The 25,853-nt window shown below is 43.5% G+C and overlaps 1 protein-coding gene across 4 annotated transcripts in view; it reads left to right on the forward strand.

The window, feature by feature from the left end:
• Positions 1–25,615, forward strand: part of LOC126262781 (histone-lysine N-methyltransferase SETMAR-like) — a 67,295-nt gene extending 41,680 nt beyond the window's left edge. For 3 of the 4 annotated variants that reach the window (XM_049959598.1, XM_049959599.1, XM_049959600.1), the window contains exon 2: positions 24,411–25,615. In XM_049959598.1, coding sequence (XP_049815555.1) covers positions 24,459–25,145 — 687 coding nt within the window. In that variant the 5' untranslated portion in view covers positions 24,411–24,458 and the 3' untranslated portion in view covers positions 25,146–25,615. Of the gene's footprint in view, positions 1–9,806; positions 9,914–24,410 lie in introns of those variants that run through there. The other variant, XM_049959601.1, reaches the window with a different exon arrangement.
• Positions 25,616–25,853: the final 238 nt, after the last annotated feature.

The following is a 25,853-nucleotide window of genomic DNA, read 5'->3' on the forward strand; positions in this document are numbered from 1 at the left end:
CGGTTTTCAAATTTTCCTGCCCTTCAGTAACTGAAGCTAATTTCGCATTCATATTATTCATGGTCTCAGTTAACATCTGCATCTGCCTCATGATAATGACTAATGGATCTAATCCATGTTGCATACTTGCTGTTACATCTCCAACCGTGTCTACAGGGCGTTCTATCGCGCTATCTGTAGCGATCGGTTCTGTAACACTTCTTACTACATCACTATTATCCTCAGTGCTAACAGCTGAAGGCTGTTGCGTGTTGCTCTGCTCTGCTTGACTCATCTTAAACATTGCCCTAGTTAAAACCATATAAATATTCTACAGTCACTATGTATATATCTCCCTTCACACAATAATACTTCTGTGGCTACTTTCTTATAGTACTTATACAGGTAAATGCAACTAGGGCAGTTCAATCAATCTACGTCTGGCATGAACACAATTAGTAAATGTTCAAATCTACGTCTACTTCCAGAATACTAGCAAGCTTTAATAAAAAATTATAGATCTGGCCTTTTTTCTGCGCCCAGCGTGCTGTTTATCTGTGTAGATTTGACTGCGAGTATTTCTTCTCTTTCCCAAGTAAAGTTGGCTCGTCGTAATTCACATGAAACAGAGAACAAAATTATTTTAACAACGTCCAAAAACGTGTCCTGTCACGGATTGGCCATTATAATGAATTCTGTGCACTACTGTTTTGTTTTGTAAATGATGAAAGTCTCTGTGAATGCAGCTTGCCGCTAACTTGGTGTAATGTTTTGTCTGTACAGAAGTGTATCTGTCGCCTTTATCGCTCTTTCACTCTCACACATAAATCATTACAATAAAGTCAGGGCTTTATGTTTTCTTAATAGGCTGATCCTTGAAAAGACAGACAAACAATTATGCTAATTGAGGATTCTGAGTAATTTCTAGAATTTCACTCGCTCCCTCTCTCTCTCTCTCTGTCCTTTATCTGTGTACAATTAAAATCTATTATTTACATGAAATCAGCCTAGTAGAATCTCTGGTGGAGCCCCTCGTCTTAATATTCAGCGGCTGGCTTGCTAGAAAAGATCTTTGCATTTGTTATTATTATTAAGCGCTGCATTCAGTTGGGAAAATCGATCGTTTGAACAATTCGTTCAGTTTACGACAGATCTAAAATTTCAGATGTGGACGAAGCCTTTTTGGACGATTTATAAAAACTCAGAGATTGCAGGCTCTCTCCGTCACAGCTGAAACTTCCCAATTAATTACAGGGCCCAGACAATCATCAATGATTCAGACAGAGAACTCATTCATCATTCACTCTAGAATAAAATGGTCACAAACCTTATTTCTGAGGAAAATTGTCTATTGAATCCATTTCCGTACATGTTCCGTTTTCTGTGGATTTTCAGTCTCATGAAAGTTGCTTTTACAGTCTCTCTTTCTCTTGACCTATCACGCTAGCGGCACAAACTTCCTTTCTCGCTTTAGCGTGAAGAAGAGTAAACAAATCTCTTTTAGCAATCCGAAAAAACTCCCAACCGATACTTTCTGAAGCTGTTCCTTTCTCTCTCTATAATAACCATGGAGCATACATCTTTGTACCTCTGTTGTTCCCAAAGGATAAACGTACTAGAAAAATACCTTGGCGTCGACGAGCTGTCGGCGCATATATTACTAGGAAATCTGATTAGATACTTTTCAAACGTAAATAAATGTGAATGATTTGATTGACCATTATTAATTATTGCGTGGTAGAGGGTAATTTTCCGTGGGGAGATTACAACAGCAATCATCACAACTGCATGGGCTACCTTAGCACACCTCATGTCATACCCAAATTCACAACTTATCTACACATTACCAGTGTACAGGGTGTATACGACCTAGGACAACCGGGAGATCCGGGAAAAACCCAGGAATTTTTTCATCCGGGAGAAAACTGGGAAAAACCCGGGAATTGTTTACAATTCCGGAAATTTTTTTATTGTTTTAGTTTTCAGTTAAATTTTTGTGATTTTGAGTGGTAAGAACCAATACTCTAACAAAGGATGTTATTGTACTCCGCTACTGCAGAATAACACTGCAACAACGAAACATGAACGAGAGAGGGGAAAAAAAAAAAAAAGGAAAAAAAACTTCAGTTGCAAAGGAAATGCGCCGTGCTCATACGAGTGTGTGCCAACAGCAAAGTGTGTCAAAGGCTTTGAGAAGACTATGCAATGCTTCACAACAGCAAATTGCCTCCAATGAGTGTGACGTGACAACTGTTTAAATTAGATTCCTTTTTAGCAGTTGCGGGCGGGCTCTTTTGTATGCGTAGTTGAGTCGCGTATGAGTAGTACCTTCTCCCGCTTCTGGTTACAGAAGTGTGGCTGGGCGCCACTACCTAATATTGCCCCGGTTCAGAAATATAGTAAATCCGGGTCTGATGCACAGAGCAGTCTGAGTTGTGGTGGGGAGGTGGGTCGTCTCCACATGGCCTGTGTTTACATTCAATGATTTTGTTGTTTCCTCTTCGTTTATTGCTCTCATGGTGAATGATAACAAAACCGATGTTTGTGACCGGGAGATATCAAATGAATTAAATTACGTTCGCATAATTACGGAAGGCTAAAATATGTTATTAGTTTCAGATTTTATTTCCACCTTTCTGACAGTCAAGCATTAATCGCCTTGCAGAACAATGAAGTTATATTTGCCGGTTTGGTAAAGAGATTTGGCTTTAATTAATCTTTCCTGCTGAGGCAGTCAGTTTATTTGAAACGAACTGTTTAATTTCGCACTGTTGGCTGGTTTCAGCTGTTCACTGATTTCAAGTGCACGTATGGCATTATGCCATAATAAAGAACCAAACATGAGATAATACAATACTGGTACTCCAAGAAAATTTACATCTGAATCTGGACATATGAATGTGCACTTTAAGCCGAATTATGCATTTTAGTATGGTTCATGAAATTCCGATGCTCTTGCAGTGTCCTCTGATGTCTTGCTCCTTTTATGACATAATGTAAGATCTTTTAATATTTTACACGTACGAACATACGGCCTTCCTGCGTCGTCGCGCGGTGACGCCTGTTATCTGGTGCTCTCTTGCAACTGCTGAAACGAACCTATTTCTAACAGGTAGGGGGAAAATATTGTGAATGATAGTTTCCAAAATGCTATATTAAAAGCAAATTTCCTTTTATGCAAGATGAACTATGTGCGATGAATTTCTTAAACAAATCGTTGGACTCTCATTTAAAAATCAACTCTTAGAGGATGTCCATTTAGAAGAATTTTGAGCCCAGAAGATCAGACATTTACGTCATTATTAAAAATTTTATGGCCCATTTGTGTGATGTATCTTAAAGTGTATCACGCGCAGAAAAGATTAACATTATATGTGGAAGCTTAGCTTCTCTTCCAGCTTATTAATCTTTTCTAATTTGTGTTTTCGTGCCACTTAAGAGTGATGTTGCTATTGGCTGACTACATCACGTGTCCTATGCTGTCATCAGCTGGCGAGATTACGTGACATGAGTTTTGAGTGGCTTACAGAAGGTCATCGCAATCTCGATTTCAATGCTTCATAATACAAAAATATGCAGCGTAAATATGGCTGCACATCAGAGGTTTTTCAAAACGTGTTCCCCCCCCCCCCCCCCCCCCCCCCGAGTTTCACTTTCTAAAGTGGCGTGAAATTCTACGTCGGTATATAAAACCAAACACATGATGAGTTTTACAGTGCCAAGGGATAGTATATGGTCACTTAACACGGAAAGAGTGTATTTTTGCCCGGGAGAAAGTGTATTTTTAACCGGGAAATACGGGAAAAATCCGTGAATTTTTTTCCTTGTCCACGTAGACACCCTGCGGTGTAGAGCCTCTTGCTCATTACTCGTGGCATTTTACCGATTCCAGTATGTGTTAGTGTGTGGGGTACATCTGCACTGAAGTGATCATTGAGTGTCCTCACCTTAATTATATAGTGGTGTCTGTTCTGTGGGACGTGTCCGAAAGAACAGACACCACACATTCATATTGTTGCAGAAGCAGCCGAGTAGTGCAGTCACCATAGTGTAGTGGTTATGGTACTAGATTGTTGCATGGCAGGCCTTGAGTTCAAAACTCACCTGAACTGAAACATTTTAATTTCTATCTTCTGTTCGAGTACATTCTAGAAATATCCAGAAATGGCAAGAATCACTGTACTGGAATATTCTGTAGCTGTATATATACTGTATGTGTTCTGGCCAGAGGCAGTTTGCTCCAAGCTCTTGTATGTGCAAGTGCTGAATAAACCTTCATTAAGTGGAGTTAGTGTTTGACATTAAATTACTTACACCATCCTCTACGTGACATTACAGTGGCTCCCATCAGGCCACGACAGAGCTGCCGTTTATGTGGCGAGAAACCCGAGTTCGAGCCATATTCAACAATCGCAATCGATCAGAGACAGAAGAAGAAGAAGTGGACATTATGATGACAGCAACTGTGTGCCACCACATGAGACATCCTTCCGGGTTCTCTGGTGACTATGGCCAAGATCCAAGCAAGTGGCTGAGGGTATATGAGCGTATAGCCAAATTTAGCAAATGAGATGACACCGTGTGTTTGGCTAAAGTATTTTTCTACTTGGAGGGCACTGCCAAGCAGTGGTATGAGAACAAAGAGGAGAAGTTCACAAGCAGGGGAAGTATTCCAGGCGGAAGTATTTCGGTGACACACAACAACAGAAGTGCAAGATTGAAGATAAATTAAAGTGCAGGGCACAGCATCCAGGAGAAACTACAGTATCCTACATTCAAGATATCTTGGAGCTGTGTAAAATAGTCGATCCTCGAATGGAGGAGGAAGATAAGGTTGCATATCTAATGAACGGTGTTGCTGAGGACATGTATCAAGCCCTACTCCTGTGGCATGTTTTGACAGTAGATGACTTCATAAAATGGTGCCAGTATATCGAGGCAAAGTATCAAAAAAGAATTTCACACAAGAAGTTTGAACAGCTTCCAAACATCGTATCGATGTCTGTGACGGAGGAAGAAACTGATTTCACAAGTGTTCTTTGTCAGATAGTGAGAGAGAAAGTTCAGAAGGTACTTGGATTTCACGGCAAGCAAAAAACTGAGATGCTTCAAGAGGTCATAAGGGAGGATGTGGAACAGATATTGAACCCAATCTCTTGTGCTTCATTTCCCTTTAAAACGGTGAAAAAGTCGAGACCCAGGTAAAGGTACGTTCCTACAATGCCGCATGAGGAACCTGTTTGGGTACCAAGGAAGACCAACATCTGGAGGACCCAGGGTAACCAACTGGTACATTTCCACTGTGGACGACCGGGACATTTGGTGTGCTATTATTGAGAAAGGTGGCAGATATTTGATGATGCCCATGCCAGAAGACAGCAGACTGATTTTAGCTGACACCAACTCTGAGACTACAAAGATGAACAAGAAGAGGTGGGTGCAGGATGACGTAGGTCACCATTGCCGCAAGTTAGCCGCTGGAGAGGACGCTCCCCAACATTGGTGATCAAGGTCTCCATCGATGTTTAGAAGCTCCAGCTGATCACCTAGCTGCCGCAACCTGGAAAACTAAAGGGTGCGACCTTCCTTGGAGGTGAGGCCACTGAAGAGAAACGTCGATATCCTCATGGATGGCTGACCAGCTCAAGCTCTTGTGGACTCTGGAGCATCATATTCAGTCATTTCGGAGAAGTTGTGTCACCAGTTGCAGGAAACCGTATTTGTCGACAACAAAACATCTCTGCTGAAGGTGGCTGATGGGAAATACGTAAAACCTACAGGAAGATGTGTCATTCGTGTGGGTATAAGAGGCCATACACAGCACTTCAAATTCATCATCTTACAAGAGTGTAGTTATGAGATCATTCTCGGATGGGACTTTTTTAAAGCTTCTCAAGCAATTATAGAATGTGGTCGCTCAAGGATTATGCTAGACGAGATGAGATACTGTGGACAGGAAGATGCGCATCTGAGTGTGTGGAGACTATGTGTGCTGGATGAAGTGATCATTCCTGCAGTCAGCGCTAGAAAGGTAACTATCATGTGTCATGCCATGCATCAACCCATGGATCTTGTAGTGGAATGTAAGAGAAGCACACCACTAAAGAATAACTTGGTCATCCCAGCCAGTGTCGTCTTGTTTAAGAATGGATTTGTTGAATTGTGGATAGTTAATTGTCGCTGAGAACCGCAGATCCATCCAAGATGCATGTGCATAGCAAATGCTGAGCCATTAATTGCAGAACAGCTGAGTGTCATAGAGACCTCCCAAGCTGAGTCTGTGGCTGAAATTAGCACTACCACTACAAGACAAGATCTTCTAGCACTGCTATCACCAGATCTCAGTAAGGAACAACAGAAGCAGCTACTTGTTATTCTTCAAGAGTTCTCTGAACGCTTCAATCCACAGGTGAAGAGCAAATTAGACAAATCGACGGTGAAGCACTGGATTAGCACTCGAGACCATCAACCAATAAGCCAGAGAGCACACCGTGTGTCAGCAATGGAACGTCGAATAATTCGCGATGAGGTAGAGAAAATGATGAAGAATGACATCATTCAGCCTTCGCAGAGCCCATGGTCATCACCAGTGGTTCTCATCAGGAAGAAGGATGACAGTTGGCGCTTTAGCTTGATTACAGGAAGCTTATAAGATTACTAAAATGGACGTTTATCCTCTTCCACGAATTGACGATACATTAGATTGTCTGAAGGGGGCTAAGTTTTTCTCAACCATGGACATGTACTCGGGATACTGGCAAATCAAAGTAGATGAGGCTGATCGTGAGAAAACTGCATTCATCACCCCCTGAGGGCCTGTATGAGTTTAAGGTAATACCATTTGGTTTGTGTATTGCACCAGCAACTTTTGAACGGATGATGGATAATCTTCTAAGGCACCTGAAGTGGACAATGTGTCTTTGACTTTTATGTGACAGTATAGTGTTCTCAGAGACATTTGATGAATATATAGAAAGACTGAGGGCCGTTCTTAAGTGGCTCCAACAAGGCAGACTGAAACTTAATCCAAGAAAGTGTCTCTTTGGAGCAAAAGAAATAAAAATACTTGAACACCTTGTGTCAAATGAAGGTGTGCGGCCAGATCCAGAAGAACTGAGATCTACAATGGAATTTCCTATTCCTAAAAGTGTGACAGATGTGAAAAGCTCCCTCGAATTATGTTCTTGTTACTGTTGTTTATAAAAGACTTTTATATCAAAGCCAGGCCACTCCAAGAGTTGTTAAAAACCTGTGCTAAATTCATCTGGGGTGGTGCTCGACAAGATTCTTTCAGTGTGCTACGAAAAGCTCTGATGACTGTCCCTCTACTTGGTCTGTATGATGAGAAAGCACCAACAGAACTACACAGATGCCAGTGGGTATGGGATGGGTGCTGTTCTGGAGCAGATTTCGGATGGAAAAGAGAAGATTATAGCCTATGCTTCTAGGACACTTACAAAAGCCGAGAGAAACTACTCAACTACAGAAAGAGAAAGTCTTGCTGTCATATGGGCCTTGTGAAAATTTCGACAGTATCTCTATGAAAGGCCATTCACAGTTGTTAGAGACCATCATTCACTTTATTGGTAGACAAGTCTTAAGGATCCAACAGGACGACTCACCAGGTGGGCACTACTTCTTCAAGAGTATGACATTACCATAATGCACAAAAGTGGAAGAAAACACCAAGGTGCCGACTGTCCCCCAAGAAACCTAGTACAAGACTTTGAAGAAGATAGTGACTGTCTCACTGCACTCCAGGATCACTCTGCTGAGCAGAAGAAGGACGCCAAGATATCTCAAATTATGCTTGCCTTAAATCGGTCAGAAGATGTGAAAGGACAAATTAAGGTAGTTAGTGGATTATTTTGCAAGAAAAACTTTGATCCTTTTGGAAAGAGGTGACTACCAGTGATTCCCAAGCACATGTGCTTAGATGTTCTACAGAAATTCCATGACACCTGAGGCCAGACATTTAGGACTTATTAAGACATACAATAGGATCTGCAAGAGATTTTTCTGGCCAGGTTTATTTAGGAGTGTCCGTCACTGTGTCACACTGTCGAGAGTGTCAGAGGAGAAAGACAGTTCCTCAGAGACCAACTGGCTGACTCATACCAGTTCCATCTGCTGAAATGCCTTTCCAGTGTGTTGGGATTGACCTCCTCGGATGATTTCCGTCTGCTAGTGGCAATAGATGGATTATTGTTTGCACTGATTATCTGACGCGCTATGCCATTACAAAAGCCATGAAAACAGCCAAAGCATTCGAGGTAGCCAAATTCATTGTTGAAGACAGTATATTAAAACACAGCGTCCCAATGTCATTAATTATGGATGGAGGGAAAGTTTTTCAATCGAATCTTGTGACAGAGATAAACTGTCAGTGCAACATTACTCGTCACATGACAACTGCCTACCATCCACAAACTAACAGGTTTACTGAATGCCTTAATAAGACCTTGGCCGACATGCTATCAGTGTTTGTCAATGTTGAACAGGGCAACTGGGATGAGGTGCTACCTTTCGTAACATTTGCCCACAACACTGCCAAACAAGACACCACAAGATTTACACCATGTTTCCTGGTGCATGGGCATGAGGCGATGATGTCAATGGACACTATGTTTCTGTTGCATCCTGATGACGTGGACAATGACTACATCAGCCAGGTGTTCACCAGAGCTGAGGAAGCTCGGCAGTTAGCTCAACTCTGCACACTGCAGGCTCAAGAAAACGATCGCCAAAGGTATGACGCGAGCCACTGCCCTGTTGTCTACCAGCCTGGTGACCTTGACTGGATCTTCACTCATGTTCAGAAGGTTGATCTCTCTGCGAAGCTCCTCAGGCGCTACTTTGGACCTTATACGGTTGTAAGACAGTTGTCTGATCTTACTTATGAAGTTGAAGATCGCCTCGATCTGCAGTGTAGCGGCACCACCGTCTAAGATGGGAAAAAGGTAGCTTTGGTGCAATATTTTGGAACACACAAGTTACAGCCAGGTGCAGGCCTGTTGATAGTAAGTTACGCTGCCAACAGTTGTGAAGTAGAATTGAGGATACAGGGCCGTCAAACTGCTGAAAAGAGAAAAGGCAGCGGTTTGCATGGTGCAAGTACCAGGCAGAAGGGGCACACTGGCCTACCTAGGTGTTATGAGTACGACTCGGAGCAGCACATTAGCAAAACACAGGTGCACAGCCACATATAAATAGGCGCCGGTTCACTAACAAGGCATTAAAGTGTGGCAGCTCTCCTGGACAGCAGGGTGTGTCATACCACAGGCTACACCCGCAGCAGCAGATGGAGTGCCAGCGTTCCAGTCCACGGTGGGTCACTGGTTCGACCCTCTGAGGCCAACACAGTGTCCGTAGCCAGCCAGCGGCAGGCCACACCACGGCTCACTACCGCGGGCAGTGTTGTTGGCTCCAAAAAACACCGGATGCATCCTGAGGCGAAGGCCACAGATTCAGACAGCGGATCGTGGGCGCTTATTGTCGCTGCGATTCTAGCCACACCAGCGAGGAAGCACGCCATGGGCCACCCTGCGGCTTCCTGCGAGTGTCGGTGAGACAACGGGGATGGAGGCCGCTGAGTCAACTGCAGGCGCCTCCTGACATCATCACAACTCTGCAGCCGTACAAGGCCGACTCACAGCTGTGCGTTGCATGGGTTGCTGAGGCAGGCATTCCAGACCAAGCTGTTTTGCAGACAGCGAAGTGGTGTCCTCAGCATTGTGGGACCCAGCAACACAGACCGAGAGGAATGGGGCACTGTAGCTGGAAATAATAAATCACTTGGGAGACTCGGATGAGTTTTAATACGGCGCATCCTGACAGTTCTCATCTTCCCTTTCCATTTTGTGTCAGAATAGCGGACATCGTCTGTACAGTACGATGTTTGAGCCCCCTGCCTGCATTACACTCACAAAATGTGGTGAGTGTTGACCAATTTTTCTTTTTGAGTGTTTGACGTTTTCTTTCTTTTTTTGTTTGTGTTTTGATTATGGCTCCTGGCAGGCCATTTTAGATGTTTTGCATAGGTTTTTTTTAGAATAAGTTTTAGTGTGTTTGGGGCAGTAAGATGTTGTTTTTCGTGGCATTTGATTACTTTTGTATTGGTATATGATGATACTGAGTATGACAATACGGAGCAGTAGGAAGTCTTGTACTTAAATGTTTTGTTTCGGGACTAACTGGGAACTAAAGCAACACAATGGCAGAGTCAGGGATGCAAGGTGTGTTGGAACCAGAATCAGTACGGATTTTGTTTGGAAAGGTAGCACAATTGACAGCAGGCAATATGCAGTTCAGAATTGAATTAACATGTAGGAGTGAGTGGCAAACTGCGTCTGATCAGTTGTTGCCTAGGGTGCCACAGCAGGAGATTGATCGAGCCACTGCGAGTTTGCTTATTCCGTTTTCTGGCAAGGCATCTGACAATTTGTGTTTGTTTGTGGAGGACTTGGAAACTTCAGCTGTGATGAATGGTTGGTCTGATGAAAAGTTGTTACATGTTGCCAGGATTAGATTAATGGGCGATGCGAAGACATATGAAAGGTGTTATGAAGCCTTAAGGAAGGCGGGACAGTTTAAGAAGTTAAAGGAAGGGCTTTTACAAAGGTACAAGAAACAGAATAGCGCTCAGTGGTTTAGGGAGAAGTTAAGTACAATGACAAAGAGACAGGGGGAGATGGTGGAGAAATTTGGGACAGGATAAGGGAAATTAACGAGTATACTTACGAGTTGGGTCAGAGCGATGAAGCGAATAGTGTTCTGTTGCCATAGGCCAAGCAAAGGGCACTTGATATATTTTTGAGGCAGTTACTGGCGCATATGTCATGGAAAGTGCATGAAGGGATTCTGAAAGATTTGTATTCAGCCATTCAGTTGGCAATTCAATGTGAGAAAAGAGATATGTCAATGGGGGTACGTGATAGACAAGCAGTGTTTACAGCAGGTATAAAATGTTATGAGTGTGGTCGTATGGGACACATACAGATGCATTGTACCCAGTGACTGAGGAATAGAGGAAGGGGTGGAAATCAGCAGCATGGAGGATGGAGAAGTGGAGTTAGTAGAGGTGGACAGTCATTAAACAGCAGAGGGGGCCCAAGACCTTCCTAAGGGAGCTCCCATTTAATTTCAATGCTACAAATATGTATGCAGAGGTGGAATCTTCAGGGGTAGGTTCCATAGGAACTAAAATGTTTAAGATTTTGTTGGACACAGGGGCGCAAGTGTCAGTAGTTACTAGGAGTTTAATGGGACGAAGGAAGTTAGATCCACCACATTATAGGTTGCGTGGAGTGGGGGATAAAGAGGTCACAACTTTGGGGTCAGTGACAGTTGACTTTCGCACAGGGAAAGTCCGATTTGATGCATGCATGGAGGTAGTACCATGGGTAAGTGAGGGCTATGAAATGATCCTAGGAGCAGATTTACTGCATCAACATCATGCCAAAATTGCCCTTAGACAACAAACTGTGGAACTTCGTGGAACGTTATTTTAGCTAGGGGAAACTGTTGTGGATGCAGAGCTGTTGCGAGGGGCATTCAACGTAATGAACAAACCAATTGAACTGTGTACATTAGCATTAAGGCTTAACTCTCATGAGTGTGTGTCTAGTGGCACCAGGAAGTTGCTTTGGGTAAGTGTAGAGTCAAATCTACCTGTTATTGAACCATTGGAGGATAATGAATTTTTGGATCCATTAGGTTGTTTTGTGAAACTTAATACTGCATGCATACAAGAGGGAAACAATGGGTGAGTAGTCCCTGTGAACGTGGATAATTTTAGCGCTGTAGACGCGAATTTGGGAAAAGGAGTTTTAGTAGCGAATTTGGATGTACCAGACGTCGAAGACTTGTGTTCGAGAGGTAGGCGTAGTGATCAACCACTAACTGCTGATAGAACTGCATTGCATAACAAAGTTAAGCATTTGAAAAGAAGAGAAAAAGAACATATGGAATGGGAAGAGCATATTTTGTGGGGATTTAAGGTTTTTTTGCCACAAGGGCCATTACCAGCTTCTCCATTAGTTCAACATAGGATACCAACAGGGAACAAAGACCTGTTTACCATAAACCATACAGAATACTGAGGTGTTTACAGCTGATTGTGGAGGATTTCATTGATCAGCAGCTTGCGTACGGTATTATAGAGCATAGTAATAGTTGCTGGTGAGCGGGCATTGTCGTTGTGCCTAAAAACTCTGTGGATGGAACTGTCGTGGAACTGTTGTGACTACCAATACCTCAATAATAAGACAGTAACAGATGCATACCCCATTCCAAATGTATTGGAGACTTTGGATCACTTAGGACAGTGCCAGTATTATGATGGATTTGACAAGTGGTTATCATCAGTTAGAGGTGGTTCCAGAGGATCATCCAAAAATTGCTTTCTCTACACCTGGTGGCCATTACCAATGCATTAGAATGCCATTCCATTTGAAGAATGCTCCAGCAACATTTCAAAGGTTTCTAGACACTATGATGAGGGGTTTGAAACCATGGCAATGTCTGGTCTATTAGGATGACATTATAGTGTTTTCAAGCAGTATGGAGCAGCATAGACAGCGGTTTAGGGAAGTCTTTATGAGGTTAAGAGCAGCTCGTTTAATGTAGAGCCTAGAGAAGTGTCGTTTTGCATTGGAAGAAGTGAAATATGTAGGTCATATCATCAGTAACAGGTTGGTACAGGCTGTAAGGGATTTTCAGGAGCTGAAAACAGTTAAGTAAGTGCAGTCATTCACTGGAATTTGCAATTTCTATCGAAAGTTCGTGAAGGGTTTTGCAGATTTACCACAGCCATTGATGCGATTGTTACTGAAGGGTGTGAAATTTGAGTGGACAGAAGAGTGTCATAAAAGCGTTTGACAAACTGAAAGATGTGTTAACATCAAGTCCGGTTCTTGTGTTTCCAGATTTTGAAAAGGAATTTATTCTAGCATGCGATGCATCGAATCGAGCATTAATGTGTGTTCTTAGTCAGGAAATTGATGGGAAGAACATCCTGTTGCCTATGCATCTAGGCAGTTGAATGCAGCTGAGAAGAATTACTCAACAACAGAGAGGGAGATGCTTAGAGTAATCTATGAAATCACATATTTTAAATGTTATTTATATGGAAGAAGATTTCGGGTAGTGACAGATCGTGCTGCGTTGAAGTGGTTGTTGAGGTTGAAGGATCCGTCCACTAGACTCACTAGGTGGGCTGTGAGGCTTAGTGAATTCGACTACGAGGTGGTGCATAAGCCTGGGCAGAGGCGTGGTAATGCGGATGCACTGAGTAGAAAGGTGGCAAAAGTAGAAGTCATAGTTTATGACCTAGGAAGATGGCAAGAATTATAGGACACTGACAATGATTGTAAATTGTATTGGGCACAGCTACAATGTAATATGTACAATGGTCTTTTGTACAGGGAAATGAAGTTATGACCAAGGGTAGTAGTGCCAGCAAAACTGAGAGATAAGGTTTTAAAGGAAGCACATGATCATGTGTTATCTAGTCATGGCAGTTGTATAGCGACAAATAGGAGAGTGGTGGAGAAGCACTGGCGGAGAGGTAGGAAAGTAGATGTGGATCAGTATGTCAACAATTGTATACCATGTGCGCAGAGAGCAGATTTGAGTCAGAAACGGATACAGCTACAACGACTGCCAGAAGCGACATGTCCATTTTCTTTGTTGGGAATTGATGTCTTAGGACCTTTCAGTCGAACACCATCGGGGAAAAGATTCGTTCTGACAATAATACACCATTTTTCAAGGTATGTGGAGGTGGTGGCTACGCCAAATCAACAGGCAGTAATGGTCGCACAAGCATTAATAAACAACTGTATTTTGAAGTTTGGTGTACCGGAGACAATTATTGCTGACCAAGGGACCAACTTCATGTCAGATTTAATGAAGGAACTGTGTAAATTGTTGAATGTAAAGAAGTTGAGGATGAGCATGTTGCATCCGCAGGTGAATGGAAGAACAGAATGGGTACACAGAACAATTGGGAAGATGCTGAGTTTTTATGTAGATTCTCATCACTGTCAGTGGGATGAGTATTTGAAGCATACTGTATGTGCATACAGTGCAAAAGTCCATACCAATACTGGTTTGTCTCTGTTTGAGTTAGTGTGCAAGCGAAAAATGCTGTCACCATTTCATTTAGTGAAGCTACAGAAAGGAAAGACCGGTGAATCTGTACATCAATTGGTGAGGACAATTTGGGATGTTTGGAAATAGGTACGAAAGGCAAATACGAAGTCTTTGGAAAGGTAGGAAGACACAGGGAAGTAGAAAGGAAGTTTACCACAGTATAGAGTGGGGCAATGGGTAATGCTGTCCAGCTCCTATACACCAAAAGGGAAAACGAAGAAGTTCCTCACGAGGTATCAAGGGCCATCTCCCGTTAGTGTTAAGCTTCAGCTGCCAACTAGAACAATGATAGTACACTTGGGCAGATGTGGCCATTTAAGGGTTGTCTCGATGTGATTCTAGGCATGTCACAGGAAGTGAAGAGGAAGAAGGAGAGAGTGGAGAGAGATGTTCTGCGCAGAGAAAACCAGGAAGATAGAGTACAGCATGATGTACCATCTGCTTTGCGATCCAGAAAGTAGTAGAGTTTTTGTAGATTTTTTGTTTTGTTTTCTTGTTATGTGTCATTGGGTTTGCGAAGATTAATTTGGCATTGTATTTTCATATGTTGTATGTGTTTTCAAGTATTGTGAGCCTGCTATGGACAGCAGTCTGGTTGAAGAGGGAGGAAGGGTGATGGTGATCCCTGTCCTCAGGCCAGTGAAGAGGGGAGCATTGAGCGTGTTGGTAGAAGTAAAAACTGAGGAAGCATTGCTGATCTCAGCAGTTAACAGCCGGTATGCCAAGATGACAAGGGAGGAATTATGGAGGTGCCATACAGGGAAATAACAGTATGTCCAGCCAGGATGTTAAGCACCAATCCAGACACATGCACGGTGCAGTAATTTTTAGCCAGGAGGGAAGAAATAGACTGTCCAAGGGACATCATAGAGCTAAAATTGAGCTTGCAATGGGTTGAGTTGCATTAGATCTTCTCCACCTACAAAAAATTAATAGTAGTAGCAAGTTGTTTCAAGCAGGGAGTATTTGCTGAAGTGAAACGTATAGAGCTCGGGGGGAGTTTAATTTTAATCAATGGAACTGCATGTAACATAATAGGACTAACCTACCATCTGCCAGCATCAATTTCAGGAGTCACTCAAGTGAATGTTATACAACCACAGCTGTACTGGCCAGAAGTAACTTGAGAGTGTTTGCCAAGGCAGAATCTGACCTTGTTAAATCAGACTCTGGAGTCAAGTATGTTGAGATCTGTAAAACCAGTTCATTTCAGAGCAAGAGGGGCCCAAATCAGCCAAAAAGCTTGTCCAGCATGTCGCTTAATATAGGGAAAGGCAAAGCCAAGTAACAATCATTTTGAGCACCTCTGCGCCAAGTGCCATCGCAGCCTTAAGTTTGTTGTGTGTTGTTTTCATTCTGATCAGGCAGAGAGCCAATTCCGAGAGAGATCTGACGGTAGTCCAAATCCCAGTGGATCGGATACTGAGGGCATAAGACGGGTAGGTAAGGGGGTGACAAGCATTAAGTGGAGTGGTCATCCAGTAAGGAATTTTTACATTTTGTCTCACATCGTGTTTTAAGAGGACTAAACCACATCAAAGTTTTCTAATAGTAGTAGTAAATATGTCGTAAGTAAGTGCCGACCCAAACAAGTTAAGAGTAGTTAGAGGTTGACCCAGGGACCAGATCTTTCTGAAGGGGGGAATAATGTAGTGGCACCACCGTTTACGATGGGAAAAGGTTAGCTTTGGTGCAATATTTTGGAGCGCACAAGTTACAGCCAAGCACAGGCCTGTTGACAGTAAGTTACATTACCAGCGGTTGCGAAGTAGAATGGAGGCCACAGGGCGGTCAAACTGCTGAAAAGAGTAAACACAGCAGTTCTCATCGCACAAGTTACAGGCAGAAGGGGCCCACTGGCCTCCCTAGGTGTTATGAGTACATGACTCAGAGTGACACGTTTAGCAAAACAGAGGGGCATAGCTGCATTTAAATAGGTGCCGATTCACTAACAAGGCATTCAAGTGTGGCAGCTCTCCTGGACAGCGGGGTGTATCATACCACTGGCTACAGGCAGCAGCAGATGGGGTGCCAGCATTCCAGTCCATGGCGGGCCGCTTGTTTGACCCTCTGAGGGCAATGCGGGGCCATAGCCAGCCAGCAGCAGGCCACGCCATGGCTCACTACTAAGGGCAATCTTGTTGGCTCCCAACACATGCCGAAGGCATCCTGAGGTGAGGGCTGCAGATTCAGACGCCAGATCATGGGCACTGATTGTCACCGCATACCTAGCCACACCGGCGGTGCTGAGACAACGGGGATGGAGACCGCTGAGTCGACTGCAGAGGCTTCCTGATGTCATCACAACTCCGCGGCCATACAAGGCTGACACACAGCTGTGCGTTCCATGGGTCGCTGAAGCAGCCGTTCCTCGCCACGCCATTTCACAGACAGGAAAGTGGTGTCCTCAGCATTGCGGGACTCGGTAACGCAGACCGAGAGGAAGAGGTGCACTGTAGCTGGAAATAATAACTCACTTGGAAAACTCACACGAGTTTTAATAAGGCACATCCTGACAGTTTACACCCTTGTCCAACATACCTCTGCAGCAGTAAATCCAACTCTTCATTGTGGATGCATGATTACGTCCGACCTCCTGCGGGAAACTGACAGTTGCGAGCATGGAGGACATTGACTGGGACTGCAGATAGGTGGCGCTAAATGGGAGTGTGGGCCGGTGAAGAGGCATGTCTAGATAATCAGCGCCATTATGATAAAGAGAATAGAGACGTGGTTAATGCACATCCCTAGCAAGCAGGAAATACCCAGTTAAAATCCTGGTCCAGCACACATTTTAACTCATTGTTACTGGTTCCACATTTAGTCCCAATGCAGCTGTCACTGATAGTCACTTCCCTTTTCTTTCCTGTCTGCCCTCTCCACCTTCAATTTACATATAATATATCACAGCTGCGGATTCCGCATGATGTTTGTTCTTTTGGACGCACTCTGAAAGTTGTATGAAAAAGTGGCTCACAGCATTTTGTCTGTGTCAGTTCTTTACTGGACTTTGTCACTGGCTGTGCTTTCCCACTGGCGTGTTTTGTGCTTTCAAGCATACATACATTGATGAGAAAAAAATTGCAGCACCAAAAAATAATTAATGTACAGTAACCAAATTTCGGTAATATATTTGTCTAGGTCACATATTGAAGTGATTAACATTGCAAGATCATTGGATAATGTAAGCACAAGAGAAGTCATTGCAAATGTGCGTGCATTGTGTTGTACAGGTGCTGGATGTCAGTTTGTGGGATGGAGTTCCATGCCTGTTTCAGTAGGTCGATCAATACAGGAATCATTAACGCTGGTTTTGGACGGTGCAGGAGTTGTCATCCAATGAGGTCCTGTATGTGCTCAATTGTAGATGGATCTGGTGATCGATCAGGCCAAGGCAACATGTTGACACTCTATAGAGCATGTTGGGTTACAACGGCAGTAGATGGGTAAATTTTAACTTGTTGGAAAACACCTCTGGACTGCTTTTCATGAATGGCAGCACAACAGGTTGAGTCATCAGATTGATGTACAAATTTGCAGCCAAGGTGTGTGGGATAACCACGAGAGAGCTCCAGCTGTCATACAAAATCACACCCTAGATCATAACTCCAGGTGTAGGTCCAGTGTGTCTAGCACACAGACAGGTTGGTTGCAGGACCTCAACGGTCCTCCTCTTAACCAGCACACAGTCATCCCTGGCACCAAGATAGAACCAGCTTTCATCAGAAAACAACTGATCTCCACCGTGCCCCCCTCCCCCTCCCCTTTGCTTAATGCCATTGAAATCAGAAATGGCAGTGGGCTGGGGTCACTGGAATGCACGCTACAACGTGTCTCGCTCAGAGCTGTTCTTCATTAAAGACGTCCTTGACTGACATCAGCTTACCACGTCGAGTCTCGTCTGCAGCTCGTGGCCTAGTGTCTAGTTTTGCTGCCTCCGGATCACGGGGTCTCAGTTTTGATTTCCAGCCAGGTTGCAGATTTTCTCTGCTCAGGGACTGGGTGTATGTGTTGTCATCATCATCATCATCATCATTCGTGACACTGGCTAGATTGGACTGTGTAAAAATTGGGACTTTGTACGGGCGCTGATGACCGTGCAGTTGAGCGCCCAACAAACCAAACATCATCATCAGACATCAACATGTCCAGTCTCCAAGATAACTAACACTCATGGCCATTGAAGTGTGTATTTAAAACAAACCTGATTTACATTGTCATAGTGGCGGTACGAGTGCCACTCCTATGCGAGTGGCATGAAATTTAAATAGACATCATCTTTCAGATGCAGAAACATGCCAACCAAGTATCATTTATGTCACAACTCCTCATTGTGAATTGTTTTCCGTCAGCGTACAGCATATTGTACATTAACTGCCATAAGTGTAAGGGGAAGAAATTTATAATATGTATGATCTAATGAGATGGTATAGGTTTAATAATGAATAGGAAAATAGGAATGCGGGTAAGCTACTACAAACAGCATAGTGAACACATTATTGTGGCCAAGATAGATACGAAGCCCACACCTACTACAGTATTACAAATTTATATGCCAACTAGCTCTGCAGATGATGAAGAAATTGAAGAAATGTATGATGAAATAAAAGAAATTATTCAGATTGTGAAGGGAGACAAAAATTTAATAGTCATGGGTGACTGAAATTCGAGTGTAGGAAAAGGGAGAGAAGGAAACATAGTAGGTGAATATGGATTGGGGCTAAGAACTGAAAGAGGAAGCCGCCTGGTAGAATTTTGCACAGAGCACAACATAATCATAGCTAACACTTGGTTTAAGAAACATGAAAGAAGGTTGTATACATGGAAGAACCCTGGAGATACTAAAAGGTATCATATAGATTATATAATGGTAAGACAGAGATTTAGGAACCAGGTTTTAAATTGTAAGACATTTCCAGGGGCAGATGTGGACTCTGACCACAATCTATTTCTTATGACCTGTAGATTAAAACTGAAGAAACTGCAAAAAGGTGGGAATTTAAGGAGATGGTATCTGGATAAACTGACTAAACCAGAGGTTGTACAGAGTTTCAGGGAGAGCATAAGGGAACAATTGACAGGAATGGGGGAAAGAACTACAGTAGAAGAAGAATGGGTAGCTTTGAGGGATGAAGTAGCGAAGGCAGCAGAGGATCAAGTAGGTAAAAAGACGAGGACTAGTAGAAATCCTTGGGTAACAGAAGAAATATTGAATTTAATTGATGAAAGGAGAAAATATAAAAATGCAGTAAATGAAGCAGGCAAAAAGGAATACAAACGTCTCAAAAATGAGATCGACAGGAAGTGCAAAATGGCTAAGCAGGGATGGCTAGAGGACAAATGTAAGGATGTAGAGGCCTATCTCACTAGGGGTAAGATAGATACTGCCTACAGGAAAATTAAAGAGACCTTTGGCGATAAGAGAACGACTTGTATGAATATCAAGAGCTCAGATGGAAACCCAGTACTAAGCAAAGAAGGGAAAGCAGAAAGGTGGAAGGAGTATATAGAGGGTCTATACAAGGGCGATGTACTTGAGGATAATTTTATGGAAATGGACGAGGATGTAGATGAAGATGAAATGGGAGATATGATACTGCGTGAAGAGTTTGACAGAGCACTGAAAGACCTGAGTCGAAACAAGGCCCCCGGAGTAGACAACATTCCATTGGAACTACTGGCGGCCTTGGGAGAGCCAGCCCTGACAAAACTCTACCATCTGGTGAGCAAGATGTATGAAACAGGCGAAATACCCTCAGACTTCAAGAAGAATATAATAATTCCAATCCCAAAGAAAGCAGGTGTTGACAGATGTGAAAATTGCCGAACTATCAGTTTAATAAGTCACAGCTGCAAAATACTAACACGAATTCTTTACAGACGAATGGAAAAATTAGTAGAAGCCAACCTTGGGGAAGATCAGTTTGGATTCCGTAGAAACACTGGAACACGTGAGGCAAAACTGACCTTATGACTTATCTTAGAAGAAAGATTAAGGAAAGGCAAACCTACGTTTCTAGCATTTGTAGACTTAGAGAAAGCTTTTGACAATGTTGACTGGAATACTCTCTTTCAAATTCTAAAGGTGGCAGGGGTAAAATACAGGGAGCGAAAGGCTATTTACAATTTGTACAGAAACCAGATGGCAGTTATAAGAGTCGAGGGACATGAAAGGGAAGCAGTGGATGGGAAGGGAGTAAGACAGGGTTGTAGCCTCTCCCCGATGTTGTTCAATCTGTATATTGAGCAAGCAGTAAAGGAAACAAAAGAAAAATTCGGAGTAGGTATTAAAATTCATGGAGAAGAAATAAAAACTTTGAGGTTCGCCAATGACATTGTAATTCTGTCAGAGACAGCAAAGGACTTGGAAGAGCAGTTGAATGGAATGGACAGTGTCTTGAAAGGAGGATATAAGATGAACATGAACAAAAGCAAAACAAGGATAATGGAATGTAGTCTAATTAAGTTGGGTGATGCTGAGGGAATTAGATTAGGAAATGAGACACTTAAAGTAGTAAAGGAGTTTTGCTATTTGGGGAGCAAAATAACTGATGATGGTCGAAGTAGAGAGGATATAAAATGTAGACTGGCAATGGCAAGGAAAGCGTTTCTGAAGAAGAGAAATTTGTTAACATCGAGTATAGATTTAAGTGTCAGGAAGTCATTTCTGAAAGTATTTGTATGGAGTGTAGCCATGTATGGAAGTGAAACATGGACGATAAATAGTTTGGACAAGAAGAGAATAGAAGCTTTCGAAATGTGGTGCTACAGAAGAATGCTGAAGATTAGATGGGTAGATCACATAACTAATGAGGGAGTATTGAATAGGATTGGGGAGAAGAGAAGTTTGTGGCACAACTTGACCAGAGGAAGGGATCGGTTGGTAGGACACGTTCTGAGGCATCAAGGGATCACCAATTTAGTATTGTGTCTTGGGGAGTTGGATCATTAGGAGTAGGATTAGGATCATTTTTCTTCGTGGCAAAGTGATACTTCCAGCAGAGAATACGAGTGTAGGACAGTAAATCTTTGACGAGACACTATCCAAATTGAACCCTGCCTGGAACAGTTCCGTCCTCCGTCACAGCGGGACCCACCTCCTCTTCCTCAAAATTACCCTCTCCAAATCTTCCAGGAATTTCTGACTTCCAGCCTTGCATCTCAATCCTTCTTAAAAAACCTTAATCCTACTCCCAACATCACCACTGCTGAAGCCCACGCTATCCGTGATCTGAAGGCTGACCGGTCCATCGTCATCCTTCTGGCGGACAGGGGTTCCACGACCGTGGTACTTGATCATTGGGAGTATGTGGCTGAGGGACTGCGTCAGCTTTCAGACAACACCACATACAAGGTTTGCCAAGGTAATCCCATTCCTGATGTCCAGGCAGAGCTTCAAGAAATCCTCAGAACCTTAGGCCCCCTACAAAACCTTTCACCTGACTCCATCAACCTCCTGACCCAACCGACACCCCGCACCCCTACCTTCTACCTTCTTCCTAAAATTCACAAACCCAATCATCCCGGCCTCCCCATTGTAGCTGGTTACCAAGCCCCCACCGAACGTATCTCTGCCTACGTAGATCAACACCTTCAACCCATTACATGCACTCTCCCATCCTTCATCAAAGACACCAACCACTTCCTCGAACGCCTGGAATCCTTACCCAATCCATTACCCCCAGAAACCATCCTTGTAACCATCGATGCCACTTCCTTATACACAAATATCCCTCACGTCCAGGGCCTAGCTGCGATGGAGCACTTCCTTTCACGCCGATCACCTGCCACCCTACCTAAAACCTCTTTCCTCATTACCTTAGCCAGCTTCATCCTGACCCACAACTTCTTCACTTTTGAAGGCCAGACATATCAACAATTAAAGGGAACAGCCATGGGTACCAGGATGGCCCCCTCATACGCCAACCTATTCATGGGTCACTTAGAGGAAGCCTTCTTGGTTACCCAAGCCTGCCAACCCAAAGTTTGGTACAGATTTATTGATGACATCTTCATGATCTGGACTCACAGTGAAGAAGAACTCCAGAATTTCCTCTCCAACCTCAACTCCTTTGGTTCCATCAGATTCACCTGGTCCTACTCCAAATCCCATGCCACTTTCCTTGATGTTGACCTCCACCTGTCCAATGGCCAGCTTCACACGTCCGTCCACATCAAACCCACCAACAAGCAACAGTACCTCCATTACGACAGCTGCCATCCATTCCACATCAAACGGTCCCTTCCCTACAGCCTAGGTCTTCATGGCAAACGAATCTGCTCCAGTCCGGAATCCCTGAAGCATTACACCAACAACCTGACAACAGCTTTCGCATCCTGCAACTCCCCTCCCGACCTGGTACAGAAGCAAATAACCAGAGCCACTTCCTCATCCTCTCAAACCCAGAACCTCCCACAGAAGAACCACAAAAGTGCCCCACTTGTGACAGGATACTTTCCGGGACTGGATCAGATTCTGAATGTGGCTCTCCAACAGGGATACGACTTCCTCAAATCCTGCCCTGAAATGAGATCCATCCTTCATGAAATCCTCCCCACTCCACCAAGAGTGTCTTTCCGCCGTCCACGTAACCTCTTAGTTCATCCCTATGAAATCCCCAAACCACCTTCCCTATCCTCTGGCTCCTACCCTTGTAACCGCCCCCGGTGTAAAACCTGTCCCATGCACCCTCCCACCACCACCTACTCCAGTCCTGTAACCCGGAAGGTGTACACGATCAAAGGCAGAGCCACGTGTGAAAGCACCCACGTGATCTACCGACTGACCTGCCTGCACTGTGATGCATTCTATGTGGGAATGACCAGCAACAAACTGTCCATTCGCATGAATGGACACAGGCAGACAGCGTTTGATGGTAATGAGGATCACCCTGTGGCTAAACATGCCTTGGTGCACGGCCAGCACATCTTGGCGCAGTGTTACACCGTCCGGGTTATCTGGATACTTCCCACTAACACCAACCTATCCGAACTCCGGAGATGGGAACTTGCTCTTCAATATATCCTCTCTTCCCGTTATCCACCAGGCCTCAATCTCCGCTAATTTCAAGTTGCCGCCACTCATACCTCACCTGTCATTCAACAACATCTTTGCCTCTGCACTTCTGCCTCGACTGACATCTCTGCCCAAACTCTTTGTCTTTAAATATGTCTGCTTGTGTCTGTAATTTTTTGGATGGATATGTGTGTGTGTGCGAGTGTATACCCATCCTTTTTTCCCCCTAAGGTAAGTCTTTCCGCTCCCGGGATTGGAATGACTCCTTACCCTCTCCCTTAAAACCCACATCCTTTTGTCCTTCCCTCTCCTTCCCTCTTTCCTGATGAGGCAACAGTTTGTTGCGAAAGCTTGAATTTTGTGTGTATGTTTGTGTTCGTTTGTGTCTCTGTCGACCTGCCAGCACTTTCATTTGGTAAGTCACATCAGGCAGTAATGGTCACACAAGCATTAATAAACAACTGTATTTTGAAGTTTGGTGTACCGGAGACAATTATTGCTGACCAAGGGACCAACTTCATGTCAGATTTAATGAAGGAACTGTGTAAATTGTTGAATGTAAAGAAGTTGAGGATGAGCATGTTGCATCCGCAGGTGAATGGAAGAACAGAATGGGTACACAGAACAATTGGGAAGATGCTGAGTTTTTATGTAGATTCTCATCACTGTCAGTGGGATGAGTATTTGAAGCATACTGTATGTGCATACAGTGCAAAAGTCCATACCAATACTGGTTTGTCTCTGTTTGAGTTAGTGTGCAAGCGAAAAATGCTGTCACCATTTCATTTAGTGAAGCTACAGAAAGGAAGGACCGGTGAATCTGTACATCAATTGGTGAGGACAATTTGGGATGTTTGGAAATAGATATATATATATATATATATATATATATATATATATATATATATATATATATATGTGTGTGTGTGTGTGTGTGTGTGTGTGTGTGTGTGTGTGTTCTGGCTGGAGGTAATTCGCTCCAAGCTCTTGTATGTGCAAGTGCTGAATAAACCTTCGTTAAGTGGAGGTAGTGTTCATCATTTATGTAATTACACCTTCTTCTGTGTGGCAATATTTATTTGTTACAGTTATGGAAATGTGTTCATATGCTGTAATCTTCTAAAGAAATTTGAATCAGATTAGTTAAAAGTGGTATCTATTAAGCAAGATGTATGGTGAAGGCATTTATTTGGGTTGGTGATAAAGTTATACTTATCTACTCAAAAAAAAGTTACGTTATTAGTTTGTTGTTTGTTTGCAGGTACAGGACTGCAGAACTGTAGCGCACCACCAGAAGAGCTGACACGAAATGGCGCAGCCTGTGGATAAAATTGAGTACCGTGCGGTAATTGGTTTTTTACTTTTGAAGGGAAACAGTGCTGCAGCAATCTACGCTGAATTGGTGAAGGTGTACGGCAGCAACACACCGTCTTATGACACAGTGGTCAGGTGGCACAGGCGCTTCAGGTCAGGTCAGACAAGTTTGAACGACGAAGAACGGAGTGGCAGACCTTCCCTCACTGACAAACCGGGAATCACAAGTGAAGTGGAGGCCCTGGTGGTTGAAGACAGGCGTATAACGATTGAGGCAATAGCAGAAAAAGTCAGAATCAGTCACGGATCAGTTTTCAACATGTTGCATGACGTTTTGAACATGAAAAAGATAGCTGCCTGCTGGGTTCCGAGACAGCTGACACCCATTCAAAAAGCATGCCGAGTTGAGGCGGCAGCAGAAATGTTGCGATTGTGTCGGGCTGATCCGGTTGACTTCTTTAGCCTCCTAATCTCTGTGGACGAGTGTTGGGTGTACCACTATGATCCCATGACAGAGGAGCTAAACAAGGAGTGGAAACGAGGTGAAATACTGCCAGCAAAAAGGGCAAAAATGCAACAGTTGTCTGGCAAGGTGTTACTGAGGGTATTTTGGGACTGTCATGGTGTGCTGCTGACAGATTATGCTTGTCGGGGGCAAACTGTCACAGGGACTTATTACTGAAACCTCCTGACAGAGTTAAGGAACATCTTCAGGAAGAAGCGTCACATGAAGCTGTCGAAGGGGGTGTTTCTGCTCCGTGACGACACCCCAGCTCACTCTGACCGGGACACGCAATCACACGCTGCTGATCTGGGCTATCAGATTTTGCCACACCCACCGTATTCGCCTGACATGGCCCCGGGAGACTTCTTCCTCTTTCCTAAGATGGAGAAAATATTGCGTGGCAGACATTTTGAGAACGACGATGAGGTGACTATGTAGGTGGAACATTTCTTGAACAGCCAGAATGAAGACTTCTATGACAACGGCCTCCCTCAGATCATCCATCGTTGGGAACAATGTATTGCATTGGAAGGTGAATATATAGAGAAGGACTAACACTATTACAGTCTCGTGACAGTCGCAACTTTATTTTGAGATGATACTTAAAACTTTGACTACCCTTTGTAAGTGATTGGAAAGTAGTTTAAGTGCGGGATTTTTTTTTTTTTTTTTTTTTTTTTTTTTTAATTGTAGCAGTGGAAAGAAAATGTGACAACAACAATTCAGCCTATTAAGACTGTTAGGTGACTTATTCATAAAATATTTTCGACAGTAAGTAATGTTAAAATACTGTGTTTTCTTTTGGACAATTTGTTCATCAGTCTGTAAGGTAGTCTGCTCAGATAAGTGTTAAATGTTGTGGTTAATGTGTAAATAATCAGTACA

Source organism: Schistocerca nitens, chromosome 6, assembly GCF_023898315.1.
Source record: "Schistocerca nitens isolate TAMUIC-IGC-003100 chromosome 6, iqSchNite1.1, whole genome shotgun sequence".
Taxonomy (NCBI): Eukaryota; Metazoa; Arthropoda; class Insecta; order Orthoptera; family Acrididae; genus Schistocerca; species Schistocerca nitens.